The 23,709-nt window shown below is 38.2% G+C and overlaps 1 protein-coding gene across 2 annotated transcripts in view; it reads right to left on the bottom strand.

Moving 5' to 3' along the window:
• Positions 1-8,094: 8,094 nt before the first annotated feature.
• slc23a2 (solute carrier family 23 member 2) overlaps positions 8,095-23,709 on the bottom strand; it is a 49,965-nt gene continuing 34,350 nt past the window's right edge. For both annotated transcript variants that reach the window (XM_038277216.1, XM_038277217.1), the window contains 10 exons: positions 18,228-18,316; positions 18,076-18,143; positions 16,376-16,557; positions 15,052-15,172; positions 14,298-14,454; positions 12,761-12,908; positions 12,567-12,672; positions 11,994-12,261; positions 11,201-11,296; positions 8,095-9,011 (listed from right to left, as the gene is read on the bottom strand). In XM_038277216.1, coding sequence (XP_038133144.1) covers positions 8,743-9,011; positions 11,201-11,296; positions 11,994-12,261; positions 12,567-12,672; positions 12,761-12,908; positions 14,298-14,454; positions 15,052-15,172; positions 16,376-16,557; positions 18,076-18,143; positions 18,228-18,316 — 1,504 coding nt within the window. In that variant the 3' untranslated portion in view covers positions 8,095-8,742. The remainder of the gene's footprint in view (positions 9,012-11,200; positions 11,297-11,993; positions 12,262-12,566; positions 12,673-12,760; positions 12,909-14,297; positions 14,455-15,051; positions 15,173-16,375; positions 16,558-18,075; positions 18,144-18,227; positions 18,317-23,709) is intronic.

Below are 23,709 nucleotides of genomic sequence, written 5' to 3'. Positions count from 1 at the left end.
ATCAGACCAGGCAACATTTTTCCAATATTCTATTGTCCAATTTCGATGAGCTTGTGCAAATTGTAGCCTCAGCTGAAACTGCCTCAAAGTTCGACGTACTGTGCGTTCAGAGATGCTCTTCTGCCCACCTTGGTTGTAACGGGTGGTTCTTTGAGTCACTGTTGCCCTTCTATCAGCTCGAACCAGTCTGGCTATTCTCCTCTGACCTCTGGCATCAACAAGGCATTTCCGCCCACAGAACTGCCGCTCACTGGATGTTTTTTCTTTTTCGGACCATTCTCTGTAAACCCTAGAGATGGTTGTGCGTGAAAATCCCAGTAGATCAGCAGTTTCTGAAATACTCAGACCAGCCCTTCTGGCACCAACAATCATGCCACGTTCAAAGTCACTCAAATCCCCTTTCTTCCCCATACTGATGCTCGGTTTGAACTGCAGGAGATTGTCTTGACCATGTCTACATGCCTAAATGCACTGAGTTGCCGCCATGTGATTGGCTGCTTAGAAATTAAGTGTTAACGAGCAGTTGGACAGGTGTACCTAATAAAGTGGCCGGAGAGTGTATATCTAGAGCATTCACTGACCTGCCTTGACTTGCATCTGAAGTTTAGTGACATCCCATTCTCAATCAATAGGATTCAGTAAATGAATGCACACAAAACTCTCACCCGTTTTTTTTTGTCAATCAAAATAAATCTAGCCTTTTCTTCTTGAGGCATGTGAGTGTCTTGCACACTACAGTGGACCCCGTTTCTTTCTTTCATACAGTTTTCTCTTTAAGGTAGACTTGAATATTGCTGCCTCTACCCTCCTAGTGTTAGGCTTAGACTCAACTTTATTTATCCCTCGGGATTACTCCTTCAGGGAAATTCTGGCTCCAGTTCTGTTGTCCAGTTTTTGGTTTTTAAGGGGATTCTCTTCACTATCGAAATGATTCTGTGGTCATTCAGAGGTTTTCTATGGTTCAGGGTTCTTTTCTTGTGCTGCTGGTTTAACCAGTGCATCATTTCTTTCTAAGCATGAACCATTCTGTAGATTTATCTCTATCCGTAACTACAGTGGCTGAGACGTGCAAAACACATTTTCACTTCAAAAACACATTGACAAATAAAAAACAAAATAACATTTGAAGAAAAATTCTTTTTTATGAAACAAATGTATTTTTGAAAAAAAAAGTTTAAATTTTAAAAACAAATTTACATTTTAGCAAACAATTTTACATTTTAGGAAACAAATTCAAATTTTAAAAGTTTCATTTTAGAGAAAAAAAAAAATACATTATAGGGAAACAAATTTACATCTAAAAAAAATTGACCGTTCGGAAACACTTGTACAAGTGCAAAGACAAAACTGCAAGCGGCAAAACACAGTTACATAGCCAAAAACAAATTAACAAAAGACGGCTACACGGAAAGGGAATGTCCCAGTGGCCGGATGTGACGTCACGATTACCCTGACTTGTAGTACAGCTCAATCTGTAGTCCTCCTGCTTCACGTGAAATGTCAGCGGCGATTTTATTATTGTGGAGCAAATTTCAGCCACTACACAATTACACCATTTTGTTCTTCGTGCGGACGGTCTCTGGAACTTTTACGGGTCACGGACCAGGTGGCAGGACCACCGGAACTGCTGCAACGCAGCTACTGCCACGAATTGAGCTCGGCCCTGCAGCTTGGTCCTGCCATCTGGTCCGTGTCCCATAAAACTTCCAGAGACCACAATAAGGGCAAAACATTGTTCGGTTAGCGTAAACTTAAGAAAAACAGCTTCAGTGCAATTCTTTCCATCTAAAATCGCCGCTGACCTTTCACGTGAAGCAGGAGGACTACAGATTGAGCTGTTTGTACTACAAGTCAGGGTAATCGTGACATCACATCCGGCCACTGGGACATTGGCTATGTAACTGTGTTTTGCCGCTTGCAGTTTTGTCTTTGCACTTGTACAAGTGTTTCCGAACGGTCAATCGATGTAAATTTGTTTCCCTATAATGTATATTTTTTCTCTAAAATGAAACTTTCTCTCACCTAAAATCTAACTTATTTAAAATGTGAATTTGTTTCCTAAAATGTACATTTGTTTTAAAAAATTTTAACTTTTTTTTTCAAAAATACATTTGTTTCATAAAATATAATTTTGTTTCTTCAAATGTTATTTTGTTTTTTATTTGTAAATGTGTTTTTGAATTGTAAATGTGTTTTTAAAAATTTAAACTTTTTTTTTCAAAAATACATTTGTTTCATAAAATATAATTTTGTTTATTCAAATCTTATTTTGTTTTTTATTTGTTAATGTGTTTTTGAATTGTAAATGTGTTTTGCACTTCTCAGCCACCGTACTACGCATCTATTTCTACATTAGCAATTTCTCAGATGTGGTTTTATTTGATTCTCGTTTAAATTGAACGCAGTGATCCTTTGACCTCATAATACATCTGTTTGAGAAATGCTCATAACTCTCAAGGATATTGTTCAGAACAAAGATATCTTGTCTGTTCAGGGCAAACCTTCAAACTGATGCTCTCCAGGCATCCTATCAGCTTAACTGATAGAGAAATGATGAAGGACAACATGTAAATTCCTTTAAAAAAATTGCACACTGCAAAAATCTTCTTTCATTTTGGATATGGACTCCCCTAAATGAAAGCTGAGCATTAACTCCATGTCCTGAGTTTCATCAGACAGATACAAACAAAACAAGCCTCTGTCAATATAAATATGGACCTGACTGTATACCTGAATCAGGTTATGTTTGTGATACAGGAAAAGATCCAGAGATTCGGAACAGAATCTGATAGATCCACCGACCGTCAACTGAATGTCGATTTTTCAGCTATATCTTTGGATGTTACATCGCTGGTACAGTACTTGTATACTGATTTCATTTAGATACCTCCTGCAGGTTCCAAGTGAATGAATAAAGACTATAATGTATGACGGGGAGTCATATTTTAAGTTTTTTATTTTGCTATTAATTATGATTACAGGTTAAAGCTTATTAAAATCAAGAGACAAAATATACCAACATTCATACGCTATAATGTCCATGTACTGTAGTTAATATGGACTCAAATTTTCATGTTTGTATGAATTGCATTGCTGTAGGGCAGCATGGAGGTCATCAATCTGAGGGGTTAAAGTTAGTGTGTAATAATTACATTGATTTACTGACATAAATGTAATATATTATCTATATGCATGTTACTATCCCCTACGAACTCAAAGTCTAAATCTTAATATTTGCCTTGCCTTACAAATTGCCATTTATAAGGCATAAATAGTTTACTCTACAGCACCACGGCACTAACACACTAGTGACTGACACTAGTGACTAGGGGCTTGAACTCAGAGGCTCTGAGTTCAAGCCCCACTCCCACAGACTGCCACTCTGGGTCCCTGAGCAAGACCCTTAACCCCATACTGCTCCCCGGGTGCCCCATGCTGCCAGGTTGGATGGGTTAAATGCAGTGAATTTCTCCAGTGTGAGATTAATAAAGTACAAATATTAAATTATTATTACACTTTGATGCGACCTATATGTATGGACCTATGTAGAGTCCTATACCGACTAATAAAATATTATATATAAAATAATTTATGTAAACTAGACTTACAACGGTCTCCACCGGATTATTATTAAGACGACCGATTTCAAGCGCCAGTGGTAGCGTTTCATTCTAATGCTTTTCCTGCTTGTGGAAGGTCTAACTGACTGAACTCTGAAGCCCTCAATGTGACCAAAAAATAACATTTGTGTATTAAAAATATATTTCTATTGGTAATATGGAATCCAAACTTGTGAGAAAGTAACGTTTGTATTACTCATTAGCTAGAGAGTTTCATTGTTAACATTTAAAATATCAACCTAAATGTAAACTTAATCACAAAAATTCACTTTTTGTGGATATTATGACTTCATGTGATGCACCTGTGCACTTAAAAAGCAACCTTCCAAACTGGCTGTAAAAAAGAAAGACAAAAAGACTGTTTTAGTCTTTAACATCTTATTGAATAGTTTTAGGAACAAAGAATAAATCATTTTAATGTTACAATTAGTTTACACAATTTCTCCTCCAGACAGTTCAGCAAACATTAAATATACATGTTTCTGTTTGTCATTACATCCATTTAAAGTTTCTCAGCTTGTTCTTTGATTTACTGGTGATGTGTAACATGAGCAGAGAGCAATGTTCAAAGAGTAGAAAAAATAAAAAGGTATGAAAAAAGGTCCTAAAACACTAAAAAGATTTCACCAAAACCACAGATTACAAACAGCTTCAAAAGCAGTTAGACTTTAAATAAAAAGTACAAGAAAGATGGTGCGCTTTCCAGCATGATTTAAGATTTAAAGTAAGGATTTTCTTTTTTTGTAGTACTTTTAGAAATATCTGTTTGCAAAAACATAAAAATGATGTATAAAAAAAAACATTGAAAAAGATAAAACACTTTACACAGAAGTATAATCTTCAGGCAGAGCCCCCTTCAAAACAACTGAAAGGGATCAATGTCTTTGTCGTCACCTGATGGTTACCTTCTTAAGAGCCAGCAGATGGTTAAAATGACTTCTACCCAGAAAACCATCTGTGTCTGCTTTAACTGGGCTATTTCTGTAACAACCTCATGTACATATGTGTGTTTAGACATTAAATATGAGAGAATAAAAGCTTGGAGTTAAAGATCAAGTTGATTTAGGCACATAGACCATCATAGATAAGGAAAGCTCCCACATCTGCCCCTAAATGACCGGCTCTTATTAAGGTGACCAGCAGGTGTCTCTTCCTGCATCCAGAAACATGAAGAGTGAGAATTCCCGGGAGAGAAAACTAGGTACACCAAACATGATGGGACTGTAATATAGTTTTGCTGCAGGACTGCGGGCGTTGGGGCATGAAAAGTATGCAGGGGGAGGAGAAACATGATGGGAGATGTGCAAGTTGCATTTTTCAGAAACGGCAAAAGAGGTTGTGCAGGTTATAATCATGTGTGCATGGCATGCAGAAACAGACAAAAAAAAACAAAAACAAAAAAAACACCCTCCATCGACATGCCCAGAGACGATCTCCCCCCTCTTCTCTTACTTCTCTAAACGATAAGGAAGGTGAGCTTTTCTATATACTGCCTGTCATTTCTCTCCTCAGCTCTCTTGTTTATTTCTTCCATCTTATCCAGGATGATCATCAGACTTCATCCACTACTCAGTTAAGCCGCATTAGGTAAACTGACTTCAGACTCTGATATAATTCCACCACTCTTAGTGAGCTTTAACACCTCCTCCACTGGAAACAGATGATAAAGGTTGGCACTGAGGATAGGAAAAAGGCCAGAAGTGTGCATATTGTTTGAAAAACTGAAGGCGGGTCTTTGAAACAGCGATTTTGCAAATATAGATATTATAATATTGCAGATCTAGATGGAATCAATTGTTTAAATTCAACATTTAAACAGATAACCTCACTGCATTTTGGATCAATATAGAATCGAAAAGTTACAAATATTTCAAATTAAATTTTACAAAGATCAAACTTTAAACCTCTGATGCATTTCCGATATTTTACTCTGAACCCTCAACTTCGATAGTGGGTCTACCCTGAACCTTAAACTGCTACAAGTATTAAGAGAGTGCCAGACTGTTTCTAGAAATCAAGCCTGATGCATCTGAGAAGGTTTTCCCACAAGTGGACCCAGTGGTTAGGTCCACAAACTCTTCAATCTAACATGAGTCTGTAAAGATGGTTGTTTTCTATTGGAATAAAAGTCAAAATGAAAATCACTCCAGGATAAAAGGGAAGAATATTTAAAAGTGAAATCAGTGAAGTTACTACAGAACAAAAACTATCATCAGATCCTCACAATAAATAAAAAGGCCCCTAAAGACATTCAACCACTTCTTTCATGTCATTTCATAGAAAGCTTTGACTTTATCCACCTAAAGAAGGTCGCAGTACATTTCAGAGTCCAGGTCAGTTACAACTGCCTCTTTGGACTATGTTGGCACCACTTTATGTGCAAGCACTTGCAGTAATAAAAGAGGGAAAAAAAAGGCCCACACAAAATTTTAAACATTTCAGATTAACTTCTGAATGTTTCAGCTTCCTGCATTTCAATAAAAGTAGCCACAAATGGAATGGAAGAGAAACAACATAAATCTAAAAATACAAAGTCCTGAAGAAAAAAAAAAAAAAAAAAAAGGTGCTGAAGCTTTAGTATAGGGGGATGTAAACTGATAAAAACAATTTTAAAACTATGTCCACACTGGGACACACAAGCCTGCTGCAAAAACTTTATGTAAATATTTCAAAAAAGCTTTAAAAAGAAAGAAAAGGGAAGAAGGATCTCAGTAGTAATGGATGGTAAAACCTTCAATTTTTTGGCTTTTCTGTAACAGGTAATCAATAGAACTACAAAAAAAGCTAAACTAGCTTTTTGGTTTGATAAAACTCTTCAGGGAATATTATTTTGTAACCAAACAAATCCTTTCAAAGTTGTATTGAAGCAGTAGATGCACACAGTGTGTTCAGATTGGAGAGGAACTCTTTAGGGCCACACCTCTGCTCACAAGGTGTTTATAAGGTTTGACATCTGACTGAAAGCAGCCATCGGCAGTTAAACAAACACCTAACTAGCATTTTTAATAGATAATAAAAATCTGAAAAGTGTGGGGTGCATTTGTATTCAGTTCCTTTTTCACTGAAACCTCTATATAAAAAGGGTACAATTTGATCTTGGTATAAATCCAGTGATTTTGCTAAGGCCAGAGGTTTGATAAACAAGCATCATGAAGACAAAAGCAGAGCAGAAAGGTCGAGGTTTAAGTTGTGACGCTTAAAGGAGGACTGAGGACGGAAAGGGTATGGTAAAACCCAAAAGCACTAAAACATGGCCGCTCAATTAAACAGATGGGATGAGCAAGGTGGAAAATATTCAGAGAGGAGGCTAAGAGATCCATGTTAGCCATTAATGCAAGAGTTCCAAGAATGCTGACGTTAATAAAAGCTCAGCAGTTTACAACAAGCCATGTAGGAAACACAGCAAACGTGAGGTAGAAGGTGCTCTGGTCGGAAATGACACAAACCAATCCCTTCAAATGAGAAAAATTTGAATGCAATGAGGAAAACGAAAGGCTACATAAACAACACCTACCAGTGAAACATGGTGGTGGCAGCATCATGCTCTTTGGATGCAGATACGGAACAGATTGTTAGGATTAATGAGATGTGACTAAATACAGAAAATCCTGGGAGGAAACTAGTTAGATACTGCTAAGGACTTAAATGTGAGGTAGAGGTTCAGTTTGCTGACAGGCTGATGGAGACAACCTCCAAATGACTTGTAGCTGTGATTTCAGATTCTATTTAGCCTCAGGAGTGCTAAATACTGAAATGGACCACACTTTTCAGGGTTTTATCTGTGAAAAATAAAATATAAATAAAGAGAAAACATTCATAAATGTTTTTGCCCAAACTCACAATTCTGAAACAAGTTAAAAGTTGTATTTTTGATGTGAAATAAAGATGCAGGCTGCACTGGGAGTCTATTCAGTGGAAAGTAAACTTCGACCAGCAGCACCTTGCTGCTAAAAGCAAAAAAATAAAAAGCTACATAACCCCTGACATAGGATCAGGTATCTCTAGCACTACTGCCTAAAGAGCATTCAATTTCTCTGTCGCCGTTAACTCCCTTTAAGCCTTATGTACACTAAGTCTACACGACAAGGCCACATGTCTGTTACTGTGCGTCATCAAAGCTTTTAAAAAGGTAGCGCTTCAGTTTGAGAGCTCAAGCGGATACGTAAAGAAAAGAAATGTAACCAAACTAATCCTCTGAAATAACTAAAGCCACTGTAATTCAATTCAACATCTCCATAAAGAGGGCCAGGCTGTCAGTTGGAATCTTCTGCATAATACTGACATGGTAAGGACACGTAAACTGGAGCTGTTAACCATCCTTCAACCCAGTTGTTTGGGATGGGTCATGAATATACAGAAAAGAAAAAAAAAAGGGGGGGGGGGGGGGGGGGTGATATGCTGCTAAATGAATAAAAAAAAGATGCTTTAAATCACCGATCTGGTATTAAAACTCAGGAAGCGGTCAGTGCAAAAAAACCCCAAATCTTACAATAGCTTTGCATGGGTAAGGGCACCCGATAAACTACCTACATCAGTCTGCATGACCCCCGCATCATGCATGGCAGCACTTAAACTACAGCTACTGAGGCTCTCTGCAAGTGTGTGTGTGTGTGAGTGTGTGTCGCTAATGGGGTTGCATAACAAAGTTTGGAGGCAACACTATGTGCAATTGACTTCATCCACCCTGCTGTGCTTTCAGTAGAAGGAATTTTATGAGCTGATTCAGGGACTATGAATTAGCAGCAATTAGGAGTCAGAAAATTAACATCCCGCTCTGCTTTTCCAATGACCTTTGGTCTCCTGGAAGGAAATTAAAGCACAAGCTAGTGTCATCCTGCACACACACACACACACACTGAATGACCTCTGCATGGAGACTTCTTTCTAACACATGCTGTGATTTGCTATAGCATGCTTGAAAACAGTGTAGAGGGGGGTGGGGAAAAACACAGACAGGTCGAAGAAAACGCATACTGATGGGGAAGTTGGTGCAACACATTTTCTTCCACACAATCCTGCTCAGCTTCTGTCTGTGCTCCATTCTCCCATCATTTCATCTTAGTGTACCATCTCTCGCTCCCTAAAAATTCTGCCACATTTAACATCTCTCCTGCGCCTCGGGCTATACCCGACTCTCGCCTGGAGCAGCACTTCCCTCCCCTCCTGCCTTGCCCACATCCCCGAGTCCCTTTCTGCTCCTGCTGCCATCCTGAAGACGCCCCCAGTGGTAGCCGATGAACACAGGGCTGATGGGGATGTACTTGAAGATGGCATATCTTTGAAAGAAGTCCATTCCAAATGGCAGATCATAGGATCTCATTCCTTCCAGTTCTGCGGCGCTGAGACCAGTTCCTCTTTTCAGCTTCCTGATGCCCCGTTCCTCCAAGGTTCCTGAGGTTAGACAAGTAGATATTAATCTAAAGTCCCTCTAAATAAAATAACAAACAAGGAAATCCTCTCAGGATTTATCTGCTGCTATAGCTTTACAATGAAGTGGGGATGAAGTGAAATTAGAGAAGCTGCTGTGAAGAAAGTAATATTTGATAAGATAAAATGACTGGTTGTCTTGTATGATATTAGCACAGTTAGCATAACTAAAACCGCAGGTTCTTTGCGTCTTCCCTGCAGAATATAGATCCTTACCTTAAAGGAGAAGTTCGGTTTTTAACACTTTTAGCCCATTTTCTGTAGTGTCCAGGATGAAATCGAATGATCGACACCAAAATGTTGACAATTGGTCCTGTCTCTGCTTTTTGGCTCATTTAGAATCCACCCCTGGCTGCTTTAGAATGGCTTTCATAGAGCATGTCCGATAATGTCCTTAAAACAACCTTAAACGTTCTTTTTTTTAAATATGCTACTCACCGGGTCGTCAGCGCTGTTCAATGACGTTCCAAAAAAAGTTTTGTGAAGAAAAAACGTTCCTGTAGTGTTTTATTTAGCATTTTGTAAATCCCATTGAGTTCTGTAGGAATAGTCAATATTCCCCTGCCACCGGAAACGGAAATGGGGCCTGTTTACACAGTTGTAGTCTTTTCGCTTCACTCTGTGTACTCCGACGTCGAGGTGCTAACGTCTCTGTTAAACACTTTAAAAAACTCTGAAAATGGAATACGAAAGGTGGATTCTTGATTCTCGACGTCGGAGTACACAGAGTGAAGCGAAAAGACTACAACTAATCGTAAACCGGCCCCTTTTCCGTTTCCGGTGGCAGGGGAATATTGACTATTCCAACAGAACTCAATGGGATTTACAAAATGCTAAATAAAACACTACAGGAACGTTTTTTCTTTACGAAACTTTTTTTGGAACGTCATTGAACAGCGCTGACGACCTGGTGAGCAGCATATTTTAAAAAAAGAACGTTTAAGGTTGTTTTAAGGACATTATCGGACATGCTCTATGGAAGCCATTCTAAAGCAGCCAGGGGTGGATTCTAAATGAGCCAAAAAGCAGAGACAGGACCAATTGTCAACATTTTGGTGTCGATCATTCGATTTCATCCTGGACACTACAGAAAATGGGCTAAAAGTGTTAAAAACCGAACTTCTCCTTTAAGCCAGATTTCTAAAAGGTTGACCATATTTAAAACTCCACATGGTAAAGTTGGAAGTTCAAGGGGTAAAGAGGAGAACCTTAGCAGGTATCGGTTTACACTTCCTGTGATTAGCTGTAAGAATCATTCTCTCCCATATAATAATTAATCCACAGACTCAACATGTCAGCGAAAATACGCTTTCTGTTTAAATGTCTTTTCATCTCAGATTGTCAGACTTTCCATTTAAAGAAAACTAAAGTTACATTGCTAACTGCTAACCTTAAGGTCTTCTCTGTAAAAATTTCTACCATCCCAAAGCATAATGCTGCCTCTTGATGCCATCAATTACGTGAAGAACAAACGGATCTCATTGGGATGAGACTAAAGCATTTTTCAAGTAATATTTTGGGGATTTTGCAACTAAGAAACTACAAAAAAGAAACCAAACAATGCGTTTATTTTATGTGTTTAAATAAATGCAGAGAGAAAAATGTGGTATCAAGGTTTGAGACAGCTGGCACTGGTTGCAGAGATTTTCTGAACGTTCCTGCCATCCTCTAATTAGTTCGTTCCATTGTTGTCCTCTCAAGGGCCTAATTTAAGTTCGGTTTAGTTGATTTTACCGTTTTATATGTGGTAAGAAGTTTAAAATGAATAAAATAAAAGCTGCTTTGATAAGAAACGATATAAAAAAAAAGGAAAAGAAAAAGAAAATCTGCAGCTGCACGTCGGCCCATTGGTCCTCTGTTGCTCTCTTTGGGTGGTAGCAGGCGTAGCCCTGGACCTTCTCCACCTCCTCCTCCTCCTGGGTGCGTCTCCTGACTCTCCCTCCCGAGGGATCCTCACGGACAGATTTAAAACAGCCTCGATATGCTCTGCCTTTCTACGCAAACCTGTACCTGCTCAGCAGTCACAGCCAAATTGTCATTTTAAATTGCTTTGTGAACCCAAACTACCCCCTTCTCGTCATAATGAGCACCTACCACCACCAACATAGTTCATCATGCAGTAAAACCAGAAACGAGGTGAAAGAAAACCTTACCAGGTATAGTATTGTCCAAAATAAAGGCAACACATCCTCCAACAAACATCGCAGTAGTGAGCAGCACATTGAGGACTTGGTCAACTTCAACAATGCCTGAGGAGGAAAAGACATGAAATTAGCTGCCAACTCGCTGGTATTTGTTTTTTTAGGCCTTTACAGACTCAGAATATCCTCCTCCCTTTTTTTGCAGTTCTGTCATTTATGCAAGCAGATGGCAATAAACGTGATGGGCAATGCTCATCTGCTTTCCCCATCATAATTATCACTATTTCTTTTCTCTCCATTTGCAAACAAATAAAATATTTCCTCATGCCTGAAGAACAAACATGGCCACTTCTCTATCATCTAGTAAAAAGGGCCTAATCTGTGCCTAATCTCATCCATTACTTAGCTAAGCTAACCTAATACCTTAACTATGAGCCAGAACTGCAGTTAGAAGCAGCGTGTCTGTTGAGCAGCTGACTGCGGAATAGAAACTTGAGGGATTAAAAAGGCTATTATCAGCTTTTTAAATTTCTCAGTGTTACTCTGGAAGCAGAATGGCAAAAAAAGCAGAATAAATAAACAATGTATAAAAAATTTGATTAAATAGTTAACATAATTAGAAAAATACAAAGTGAGTTAGATTATTTTAGCAACCTAATAATTAGCTGTTTAGCTTTCAATAAAAGTAATTAGATATTTGCATGTTTGTGTAGTATGCACATTTTCTAAGCGATAAAACCACACAGCTAAAGGTCGTTACATGATGGAATAAAACACTATTGGTTAAGCTTCAGCTGCAGCTCACCGGTGACCAACGGGTTCTGTTTAAGGTAGCTGGGGAGCATCAGACCAAAGAAGATGGAGAAGCCAAGGACGAAGAGGTTTCTGGACGAGTTGAGGTCGATGAACTGCAGGTTGGAGAGGCCGACTGCTGTGATCATCCCAAATAGGGTGCAAAACAGAGCCCCCAGGACTGGGTCAGGCAGAGAGGCAAACAGGGCGCTGAATTTACCCACCAGCCCCAGCAGCAGCATCATGGCAGCGCCATATTGGATTACACGTCTGCTGCCCACCTGAGGAAGCAGAGAAACGGCATTCAGATCAGGATTTGTATATCAAGTCTAATCTGTTTTTTGTTTTTTTCAGCTAGAGTTTTATTAAAGATCGGATAAAAATGACAAATCTTTAATTTTCAGAGTTTCCTAAGTTTAAGTCCTTTATTTTAAAAACTAAACTTCAAATTAATTTAGGAGTAAAATTTTATAGCAGACAGACTTAAAAGAAATTCTGCAAAGGAATAAAACAGAAAAAAGGGACATTAGAGGGAAACAGGCAAAGGAGGAACAAACAGCTAAAACAAACTGACACTGGGCATTACCTTTGTTATTCCAAGGACACCAATGTTTGGACTGGAGGAGGTTGAACCGTTTCCCGTCCCGAAAACACCATCCAGCACACAGGAAATACCCTCAACAAATATCCCCCTAATGAGTTAAAGCAAAAGCATTAGTTATACATTATTTACCCATTAACCGCTTCCGGTAGAGCTGGAGCTTTAAAAGGTTAACGTACCGATTGATGGCGTGGATCGGAGGCGGAGGAGCGCAGGAGAGGCGAGCACAGGCGTAGTAGTCTCCAATGGACTCGATGATGCTGGCCACCACTGCGCTCATCATACCGATCACACCGGCTGCTGTGATGGTGGGAGTTCCCCACTGGACTGAAGAGGAGAAAGGACAAAACATCAGAGCTCAGACACAAGCGACTTAAAATGATTATCGTCCTTTAAATGGATATTACTTTAAGAACCACAGACAGCTCAAAATCAAAGAAAAAATATATCTTACAGCATGAAAAGTACCGGTATTATAAATATAAATAAGGCAGAATCTTTGTTTATATTGTTTACTTGAAATTAGATGAGAAATTTCAGAGCATTTCTAACACAAAGAGCTTTTTATTGTCCGTCAGCTCTAGAAACAGAAAGGTTATTAGCATACGTGGATGGTGACAGCATATGTAACAGTCAAGGATTGCTGCCTATTGCTGTAAACAGAAGACTGGTTTCTGCACCAAAACAGACCTCTAACGGGAATATGTGGAGTGGATGTTTAGACGTTTATTTGGAACACAGATAAAATATGAAGTGAGACCTCTAACTGTTGGCCTCAGGACCATACAACTATAACAACCATGGCTTCAAGGAAAACACACCACAGGGCTATGGGATGAGGATGCAGAGTTTTTCATGGCCCAAACAGATGACTGTGGCATCCAGGCACCTGCAGCTGTCATTTGATGGAATAATGAGTGACAATATTTAGTTTTACTGGGATTGATGAACAGAAATCAACCTCTAGTTTACTTTGTTTTCGTAGAAACCTAAATCTAATTTCTCCCATTCACAGTCTCCATGCTTTACACAATCACTGCACAGCTGGATAATATAAAAATGGATAGGAGGAGGAGAGAAGGACATAAGAGGAACAAAGCTGATCAGAACTGGATCAGAAGTTACAACATCTACATAAATATTGCCAGAATTTTACTGGCATCATCTTCATATAATAAACTCATAAGCTGGAAACTTTTCTGTCATTACTTTCTCCAGTGTTTGTTGCATAACGCTGTTAGATTTCAGCAGCTTTTGGCAGGATGACTTGTGCTCAATCTCTCTCTCTTTTTTTTTTTTTATAACTTTACCTGTGAAACTGAATGCAAACATAAGTAGATCGTAATATCCCACAATGCAACGAAAAACGAACAAAGCTAGATATCGGGTGAAATCAGTAACTTCAAATTTAATACTGAGAACTTGTTTTTCAAAAATAAATCTAGAAAATCTTAGCTCTGGTTAGAAGGGAAGGGTTGTATTAAATTAGGACAGGGAAACCTTCATAACGACAAAGTTTGAGGTTTGAGGCTAACTGAATTAGTTGTCTTACAACCTTAATCAAGCTTTCCACCAGTAACCGTCTTGCTGATGATCAAAACTAGTGTTTTATACGACAGTCCTAAAAAAAACCAGTTACATTCATAACTGCCCCAAATCAGACACCAGAAGCCTGTACTTCATTAACCCTCTCCCCCCTGTCCTCTAGAAACTTACAGGGATAGGGAATTTTGAACCACGGAGCAGCCTTTAAGATCCCCTGACGTGCGTCAGTGCGGGCATAGAAACCATATTTGTTCTCTTCAGGCGGGAAAACATCCGTCACGGTAAAAATGAAGCATAGCAGCCATGACACCAAAATGGCCATAATGATCTGGGCGAAAGAGAGAAAAGTGCAGTTAGATTAAAGTCCTGAACCATCAAGTTCTCAATTCTCATTATATGGAAGATAAAAAACAAAACATTTAGCAAATAAGTCTTTGATGAGCTAAGAAAAATAAAGTTATCACTGCAATAATATATATATATATATATATATATATATATATATATATATATATATATATATATATATATATATATATATATATATTTTACAGACAATATTAAACACATTTTCCACAGAAAAAAGACTGATTTAAAATGCTTCAACTTGTTCCCAGCGTCTGAGTGGAACATTTTAATACAGGAGCATCCAGAGCCCCTTTGATGAGACACATGAATCAAACAGACAAGGACCTGGGGAGATTTTAATTGTTTGGCCTGCAGAGGGGATAAAAGGGACTGAATTACAGATGCCTGTGGGGAATGAGATTACCTGCTGAATAATCTGACTTATATGGAAACAAAGCTTTAAATAAAACCAAGTGAACTCACTACACTAGAGATAAAAGTTAGCATTGTAGATGGAATAAGAAAAAGAATGAATCTACACACAGTTTCTGCAAAAGTAGATCAAACGGAAACTCACCGGAAACATTTTGAAAACCTGCAGCCTGTAGAAACTCCAACCTTTCTTGGCTTTGTAGATCGGCAGGGGGAAGTGAACATTTCTGGCATACTGAGAGAAGAGCAGCACCAAAAATATGGTTCTGCAGACACAAAAATAGCCACCAGTCAGTTGAATGTGTCAGATAATAGGGACTTATTATTTTCTATGCCTTCTACTCCCCTGTGTAACATGTAATCCTGTTTGAAGACGTTCCATTTAGTCCTGAATGTGTCACGCCATGACTCCAGAGGATTCAGAGCAAATCAATTATCCTAACTGCCTGAGAACTCTGTGGCAATTACAGGCACATATCCCTTGTTACCGCAGAGCCAGAGAGGCTCTTCAGCAAACAACAATGACATGGCAGGATCTGATGTCAGACGACCTGAATATGAAAACCAAAAGGTGAACCTACCTTTATCTCCCTGTTCCTTTTAGGTTTACAACCTAAAACAACCCAAATCTTGTTTTGTGAAGTATTATGCTCAGCACAGCTGAACTCTATATTGTTAAACAACCAAATTAAAGACATTCAACTAGGAGATTTAAAGCCTTAAATGTATAGTGGAGGATGGATCATCAAAATAAGTGGTCCTCCTAATTGTCAATCATTCTAGTGATATGTTTATGTAAGGCCATCCTACGTGATTGACCCCATTTTCACTTACCGGTGGTGAGTCTGATATAGTAGAAAAATTACAAATCTTCTTTTGGAAAGTCAGCTTGTATGAGCGATGCAAACAGCAACTTTTAAACAGAGCATGCATGAGGAGAAATTGGCTTGTGCACGCTCTCGCATGGGTTTAATAGGCGTCCCCTCTCAAGAGCGGGTACAGGGTTTTGCATGTGCATTTTTTTTTTGCAAGTGGAGAGGGTGGGTCTTTTCAAAAATTTGCAAGAGATCCTCCACAATACCTTTTGATGTTGGCTCAAAGAGGCAACTAAGATATCCAAACCAACCTGGCCCAATGTGAAAAAGTATTTTCTCTGTAAAACTAATAACTGGTGCCATTCTCCTATTAGCAGCATTCTAATCTTAAAACTTTTATTTACTTAGATCAGTGGTTGATGTGTTGCTTGTCTAGATCCCTCAGTCTGCTTCATGTCGTCAAACAGGTTCTACAGGTCATGAGCATGGCTAATAAAGCTTAATCAGAAATTGTGTTCAAGCTAAGATAATGTGTAGTTTAACAAAAGGCTGGAGCAATTACATTTCCACAAAGTCCGGTTAATTTCAAACGTTTTTTTTTTTTAGACCCTGCTATAGAAAAAATTATTAACTGCATTTTAAGCCTGCACTTACAGCATAGCGATGCCCCAGTGTTTTCCTGCCCTCTCGCCTGCAGCCTGAAAACCGGAGAGCCCGATGAGCGCCACGGTGGGAGTGATGGTCAGAGGCCCGATGTATTTTAGCAGCATCCCAGGTAAGCCCAGAGCTCCGATGCACACCTCGATCAGGGATGATACAATGATCGCTCCTTGGATCTGTGACGATAAAAAAAAACGGGATTAGGGAGTTTCCATAGGTTCCAAATAAAGCAGATAAATTTAGTCATGTACCTGTAAAACTGGAGCATACATCTGGAAAATAAATGTAACCAAACATAGCTAGCTAAAAGTCACTAGCTAACTGCTATTAGCCTTATGTGCCAGTGACATATGACTTAGCATTTGAGGTTTACCAAAGGAAGTTTTGCTGTGCTGTTTGTTTGAAAGTATGAATGAGATTAGAAAAAAATCTGCCAGCATTGCAAAAAAACTGTTAGTACCACAGCTAAAATTATGAGAACAACCAGCAGTCATAAGGGATTTAGAGGTTGTGGTGTAACCTCAGACTTCCTTGGGAGAAAATCTTCCTGTTTAATTTCTAACTTGTGACAATAAACTTTCACAAGTAAAAAAAAGTTTAAAAGTAAAAAAAATAAATAAATAAATAAATAAATAAGTGAACCAAGAAAATGAATAGTCCCCCCCTTTACTTGTTTTGCCGTCTTAAAACAAAAGGATCCAAAAAATATCTTAACTTTTCTTCTTTAACAGTTAAAAATATTTAAGATAACAGGTTTATTGAAAACCACAAATAGCTGAGATTGAACTTGTAAAAAGATTAAGAACTTCAGCTTTGGACTACGGTCTTTAACTAGCTCTAAATGAGCTATAAGGGGGGAACAGATCTGCCTGGATTGGTTCAGTTTAATACTTGGTTCAGTTTAATACTTTAAAATTCTGTTTAAATGGCTGTTTGTAATTAGCTTCCTACGGTGAAATTAAAAGTCACAGAAAATCAATTTCCTCTGTGGTCTTAGCCAGTGGTTCAGCTTTGAAATTAATTTCATCTCATGATCCAACACTGGAACAGCATTTCAAATGGTGAGGTTATATGATGCATCTGATATAAATCCAGTCAAAATGAGCTGTAGTTCTGTTCAGCTCTTTATGTAGAAGTAGACTAAACTGAAATATATGTCTGATCTATCAGAGTCTGCCATTTTAGGCTCAACGTTTACCTGCTAGCAGTGAAATCAGACTGGCTCACTACCATCATCATCATCATCATGGCAGGGTGAGATGTGGCAACAGAATTGATGTTCCAGAAAATAAAGATGTTAAGCTTTCCTCCGTATCCCTTAGTCAGGAGTACTTTCCCAGTGTTTTAAAATCTATTCCAGTCTTATGTTTTTTCTCTCTCAGTTGTTTCACATAAAGATCAATTACTGAACCGGTTAACTCAGACTGAAAAGGATGACGGTTAACGTGTTCCGTCTCAAAGGCAAATCCTGCAGACACACGGAGACAGCGATTTTATATTGGTACAAAACGTCTCCTATAGTAGGTTGGGAAACACCCAGCATTCCATTTCGGTTGTGTAAAACGTTGCATAAAGGGTTACTTAAGCTAATCTGAACAACATCTGATTTAATTTCTTGAATCTTATTTTCTAAGCCTCTACCAAATTTCCTTCTCTATGCCCACATGCGTTGCCTGCTTGTCTTCTGGACTCACCTCCCGTATCCTGGGGTGCCAGATGTGCTCAGTGTGGAGGAGCTCTGTGCTGTTAAGGAGTGGGTGTTCTGCTCGGGTTCAAAGAGAATAGGTGCTATTAGATTATGTATTGCAATGTTTAAATAGGAGGAACTGAAGAAAGGAAGAGTTACCTGTGCTGTTACACTTCCATTTATCCAAAGACAGGATGGCTCTGGCTGGTGCAAGGAAAGCAAATGCACTCGCCTGGAATAAGGGCAATCTAGAGGAAAAAACAAGAATAGAGGGTAGTATTTGTCATGTAGAAATGCAGTATGCCAGAAATGTGGGACAGAGGGTTCATACAAACCCTGCTGGAACTGTTTTTCACTTTAAAAGGGTGCTAACAAGTGCTTAGACCAGAGCCTGCACTAATAAAGAAGGATAAACCAAAATAATTTCAAGGAGAGATTGTTCAGTAAAAGTCATTTAAGCTTGCCGAAATGCAATAGCTATAAAAGAAGAAAATAAGCAAAATGTTTTTTTTTTTCTCCAAAACAAACTTCTCATTCAAAGATGATTTGAGTCTTGGGCAGATGAGGCTTCAGCTCTAAAGGAAAATATATATTTTTTAATATACCTTTAAGCGACCTTTTTCTAGATCCTTGTAACTTAAAATAATGTTTTTGATCCTTTTCTGTCCGGTTAGGATTTCCAGTAACAAGTATGATACAAATTCAATATAAACTTTGTTGAACTGCCAAATCCTAACCCCCTCTGATTCCCTCTCTCAGCCTTTTCTTTTCACTGGTATTTCTCTGCAGACAGTAATCCACAAAAACAGACAAATAAGTCAGAGAGGGAAAGAGTGGGCTGATGGTGTGGCGGGTATGCCACTGGCACCGAAGCCGAAACCAGTCTCTTATATGACTGGATCTGAGTAAAAGGCCAAGAGAAGGACAACAGCTTATATAACTAAACTCCAGGGCCAACACCCTTTGACAATGTTGTTTATTCCAATTTTCTGTAGTTTCCCTGTTGTTGAGCTAAATATTTAATTATGTCGAGTAAATTTTTATATTCTTTAGAAAGAGTTTGAGCCACAATCTAAAGAAGAAGAAAAAAAGAGGAACCGATACAGATTGTGTTCAAATACTTTCAAGTGTTGCTGATTTTATTAGATCAGACTTCAAATGAAACCTCAGACTGATTCTTAGAGTGTTTAAAGATTTAGAGAAAAACAAAAAAACAAAACACACAATACTATTGAAGGTTTACATAATGAGGGATTACAGGGCATGGTTATGCAAAGATCAGGGGCAAGACTTGTTTTGTAGATCAAGAAATGATATGTTGTTAAATAGGAATATTCAAAAGGTATAATCTTGGATTATATTCTCAGTACGTTTTGTAATAAGGGTCTCATGTAGGAATTGATCAGCACAATGAGAAAGAACTGATAAATTTAGTAACCAAATCAAATCCACTAGATAGGAAAAAATCCATAAAATAAACAGCAAAAAAACAACCCTTAAAGAATTAGATTACATAAGTATGAGAGACAACATAGTTATGTTTTGGCAGCTTAATTTCTGATACCTATCAATACTGGTTTAAGTGGGGCATACAGCTGTAACCATCTCTAACCCGCTTTCCCAAAAGACGAAGTAATTTGAAGCTGAGCTAAGCAGTTTAGAACAGAATAACACCCTAATACTTTTATGATGAATCAGGAGGGCAACTTTGCGGTACGTTTTGTCTGCACACAACAGACAGGAGCGCTAACAACACATTTAAAGAGAGATCAAAAACAGGGTGAAGAAGGATGCCTACTACAACTTGAGCATCGAGTCAAAACAGTAGAGCTAAGACATGAGTATATTAAAACATTTCTACCAGAACCAGTTATTCCTTAAGAAAAAAAGTGAAAAAGCTCATGATTATACATCTAGGATGTTAAAAAACAGAATTCAGAAGAAAAAAGCAAAATAAAATAAAAAATAATAATCCAGGAACACAAGTTGGAAAAAATTTTGATTCGGTTTGGAATAAATAATCCTGATACACGATGCGGGTGTCCTTTTAGATTTTAAAGCAGAAGCGAAGCTTTTTCGTTGTTTTATTTTTTTTTAAATGCAAGTTGAAAGATTATTAAGGAGCAATATCAAAACAGAGAGGAAATGCTAGCTTTTAATACACCGCTCTAGGTGAAAACACCACCAGCTGCAAGATTTTAGTATATTGAAGATTTTAGATCTATGTGTAGAGTTGGAAGTTTAATACCAGGCTAAGCTTTATGTTGAGAATTAGAAAGTTACCAATTTAGCTAAACACTAAAGTAGCATATATATATATAAACTGAAGTTAAACATTCCAGGAAGAATGTGCCGGGTTTAAGAAATGCGAGTAGAAATCCAACAGAGGGCAACATGCAATCAATAAGGCCATCTGAACTGAAAGATCAGACTCCGGGAAAAAGAAAAAGACAAAAAGGACAGATATATAAATGAAACAAACTACGTAGCAATGTCTAAGACATATGTAAGACAACATAAACAGGCTTGGTTTATGTGTGGTTTGTTTGTACCTACTAATTCTCCATTTTATATGGAAACTTGGAGCCGCAATAAAATGCTGTTTCATTTCCCCTTACCAACGCCATCAACTTATGGTGGCGTTTGTAAGAACAGCATTTTTTTGTGGCTCCAAGTTTCCACATAACATCCCAAACCATTCTAATCTCACCCATGTTGTGAATTTTGACCTTGACATTTATGTGATTGTAAGTATTTTGGTGATTCAAAAATGAGGTAAAATCAGTTCAGGAATTTGATGAAAAGAAAAATGATTGCCAACCAGATTTTTTATTCTCCCTGCTGATTTAAAGCGTCACTTCCTCCCCTTATGGAATATGTAATCTTTCCATTCTTCATAACAGGATCTTCTTGGTTCACTGTGGTGGCCAAGGTGCTGCTAAGCTGCTACGACAATATTTAGATAACACCACCTAAGCTTTGAGATGTTGATAGAAGCAGTATGCAAAGACAGCCCTCATTTTTGACTTCACAACATGAGAAGGAAAAGTTGCTTTAAAATCGGCATCTGCCCATTTCGGCAATGTTAAAAACTTCAAACCTACTGGGATCAAGTTGTTCAGGCTATAGAAGAAGTAATGGGTTACAAAATACCCAAGGAGCCACGCATTGTATAGTTGGGTTGGCTGGAGAGTGAAGACATACAAAGGAAAGACATCTATCTCCTCAAAATCCTGATAGTGGCAGCTAAAAGGAAGTTACCAGAAATTGTTTGAAAAGTGACTCTTCCCACCTGATGCAGAGTGGATATCAATAGTAGAGGAAATCACGATGGAGAAAATGACCTACCGCCTAAGGATCAAATGGAAAACACCTGGAACAACCCCAGCTAGAAGACTAGCGCGACCCCCAAACCCCGCACAATAATGTCTTCATAATTTTGTTGCTTTTGTTTTTCTATGCAAACCTAAAAATATACAAAAGAAAAATCAGCATCTGCCTACATGTTACTAGAAATCAGTTATGCAATCTGTGTATTTTGGCAATCATGGCAGATGCTCTAAGTAAACCTAGGGGTTGCACCATTTTGTTTTTAAATAAAACAAGTAAATTGTAGACACACATGGTAGAGACATTCCTGGCAAAAAGGATTATATCAGATAGGGTTGTCCACACCCGAGATTAATATCTGATATCGGTACAATATTACTGAAAAGGCTAATATTGGATTTTAGCGGCCAGCATAAAAAATGTCTGATATTCTAATGCTTATAGAAACGCTCTACTTGGTTAAAAAGGTCTGTAACTCATTGGTTAGCTTTATGTGGGTCAGTTGTTTTCATACCTTTAGTTGTTGACGTTAGTTCCGTGTTTTAGTAATATGACTTGATCAACTAAGTTAAAAATAAGTTATATAAGCCGGTGTGATCCAAGCCAATATCGTATCAGGTCAATATCAGTATCGGCCAATTCTCAAAGCTGCAATATTGGTTTTGTATCGGAAATGTAAACTTTGTATCTGGACATCCCTACTACCAAACATTGGATCAGAGGTGTAAAACCAGTATACTACATCGATGTCAGATTTTATTGGTAAACTTTTATACTCAATTTATAAGTACTCACTTTGTGTTAAACTATAGCATAATTTGCCACTAAAACATATCAGTTTATGTTTGCAATAAATAGGGTTTTTCCCCCCATACTTCAAGTTAATACTTGATATTGATTAGAAAAGTACATGATAACATCATGACAGTGACAAAATATTCTGAAGGTATATGGTACTTCATTGCTCAGAGCAAATAAATATATTCCTAACATAATATCGCTTAATAGATCAAAACCACCGTGAAGTAAAAATTCAGGCATCATTTAGGGAAATCCATGATTCAAGTGTCGCTTCCTGATTTGGTAAATTAAAAGGACAACAATGTGAGTTTGAACACTTAAGTGTTATTTTATTAGACTTGCTCATCTGCAGTGTCCCACTGGGTGCATCCCGATGCCTTTACATTAAGTGTATCATTCTATTGTAGGATAAATAGTGTTTTTAAAACAAACTTGGATCTAGAGCATAAAAACATTTACCATGTAAACAAGCATTTGGTCCATGCAAATATATTCAAAATGTATGATTCTTGTCTTTCTGGTACATTTGCAATTACAACTACAGGAGCAGGATAAGTTTAACCTGTATTACTAGCCACATAGGCACTACAAGTTAAACGCAATGGAGTAATGGAGGATGTCTTCAGTACTTAGCAGCTGCCAGAGCTAACAGCTTATGTTAAATCACAGCAGAGTAGAACTGAACCAAAGCGCATTCTGGCAGAGTGTGTGTGTGTGTGTGTGTGTGTGTGTGTGGGGGGGGGGGGGGGGGGGGGGGGGGGGGGGGGGGGGGGGGGGGGCTCAGACCAACAAAACACCCTCATTGAGCCGTCTGTGCCTGTTTAGCTAATATTTAACCAAAGAGCAATTATTTTCTTTTGGTCAGTTAAAGGGACAGGTATTTGATTTTTTAGATTTGGAGGTGGGAATACACATAAATATATATATATATATATATATATATATATATATATATATACACACATACATATACATACATATATATATATATATATATATATATATATTCCCTAAATTCCCGAAGATTCCTCGGAGGAGAGCCGCGCCGGGGCCTCCACAGCTCGTACTCCTGTGAGTGTGAGCGGCTGAGATGATAAAAAAAATAAATAAAATTGGTTGTGTTATCAGACTTCGTTTTCACTGGTTCCCTATAAATTTTACAGATGACTGTGGTTTGTTTTTTGTCCGACTTGCCATGACCGAAATACTGCCAAACTGGCGAACTACAAAAACCCTTCTTTGGAACAATTTCCTCCGCCTCTCCTTGCTGCGACATCTTCATGTGCTCTGTGTTGTGGTTTGAGAGGGCGGCGCTTTGTGACGGCGTGCCTGGGTCCGCGATTGCGATTGGTTAGGAGGAAGTAGTGACTAGCATAAACCTACATTATAGGCTACAATGAGAAGGAAGGAAAACTGCGTTTCTTTATCAAACTTTTATCGACTCTCTTTTTTTCTATTGTGCCACACGTCTATCGATCGATATACACTCACTGGCCACTTTATTAGGTAC

The sequence above is a fragment of the Cyprinodon tularosa genome, unplaced genomic scaffold, assembly GCF_016077235.1.
Source record: "Cyprinodon tularosa strain WSP-4 unplaced genomic scaffold, ASM1607723v1 ctg130, whole genome shotgun sequence".
Classification (NCBI taxonomy): Eukaryota; Metazoa; Chordata; class Actinopteri; order Cyprinodontiformes; family Cyprinodontidae; genus Cyprinodon; species Cyprinodon tularosa.
The sequence above is the reverse complement of the archived record's forward strand: the minus strand, read 5'-3'. Positions and strand labels throughout refer to the sequence as shown.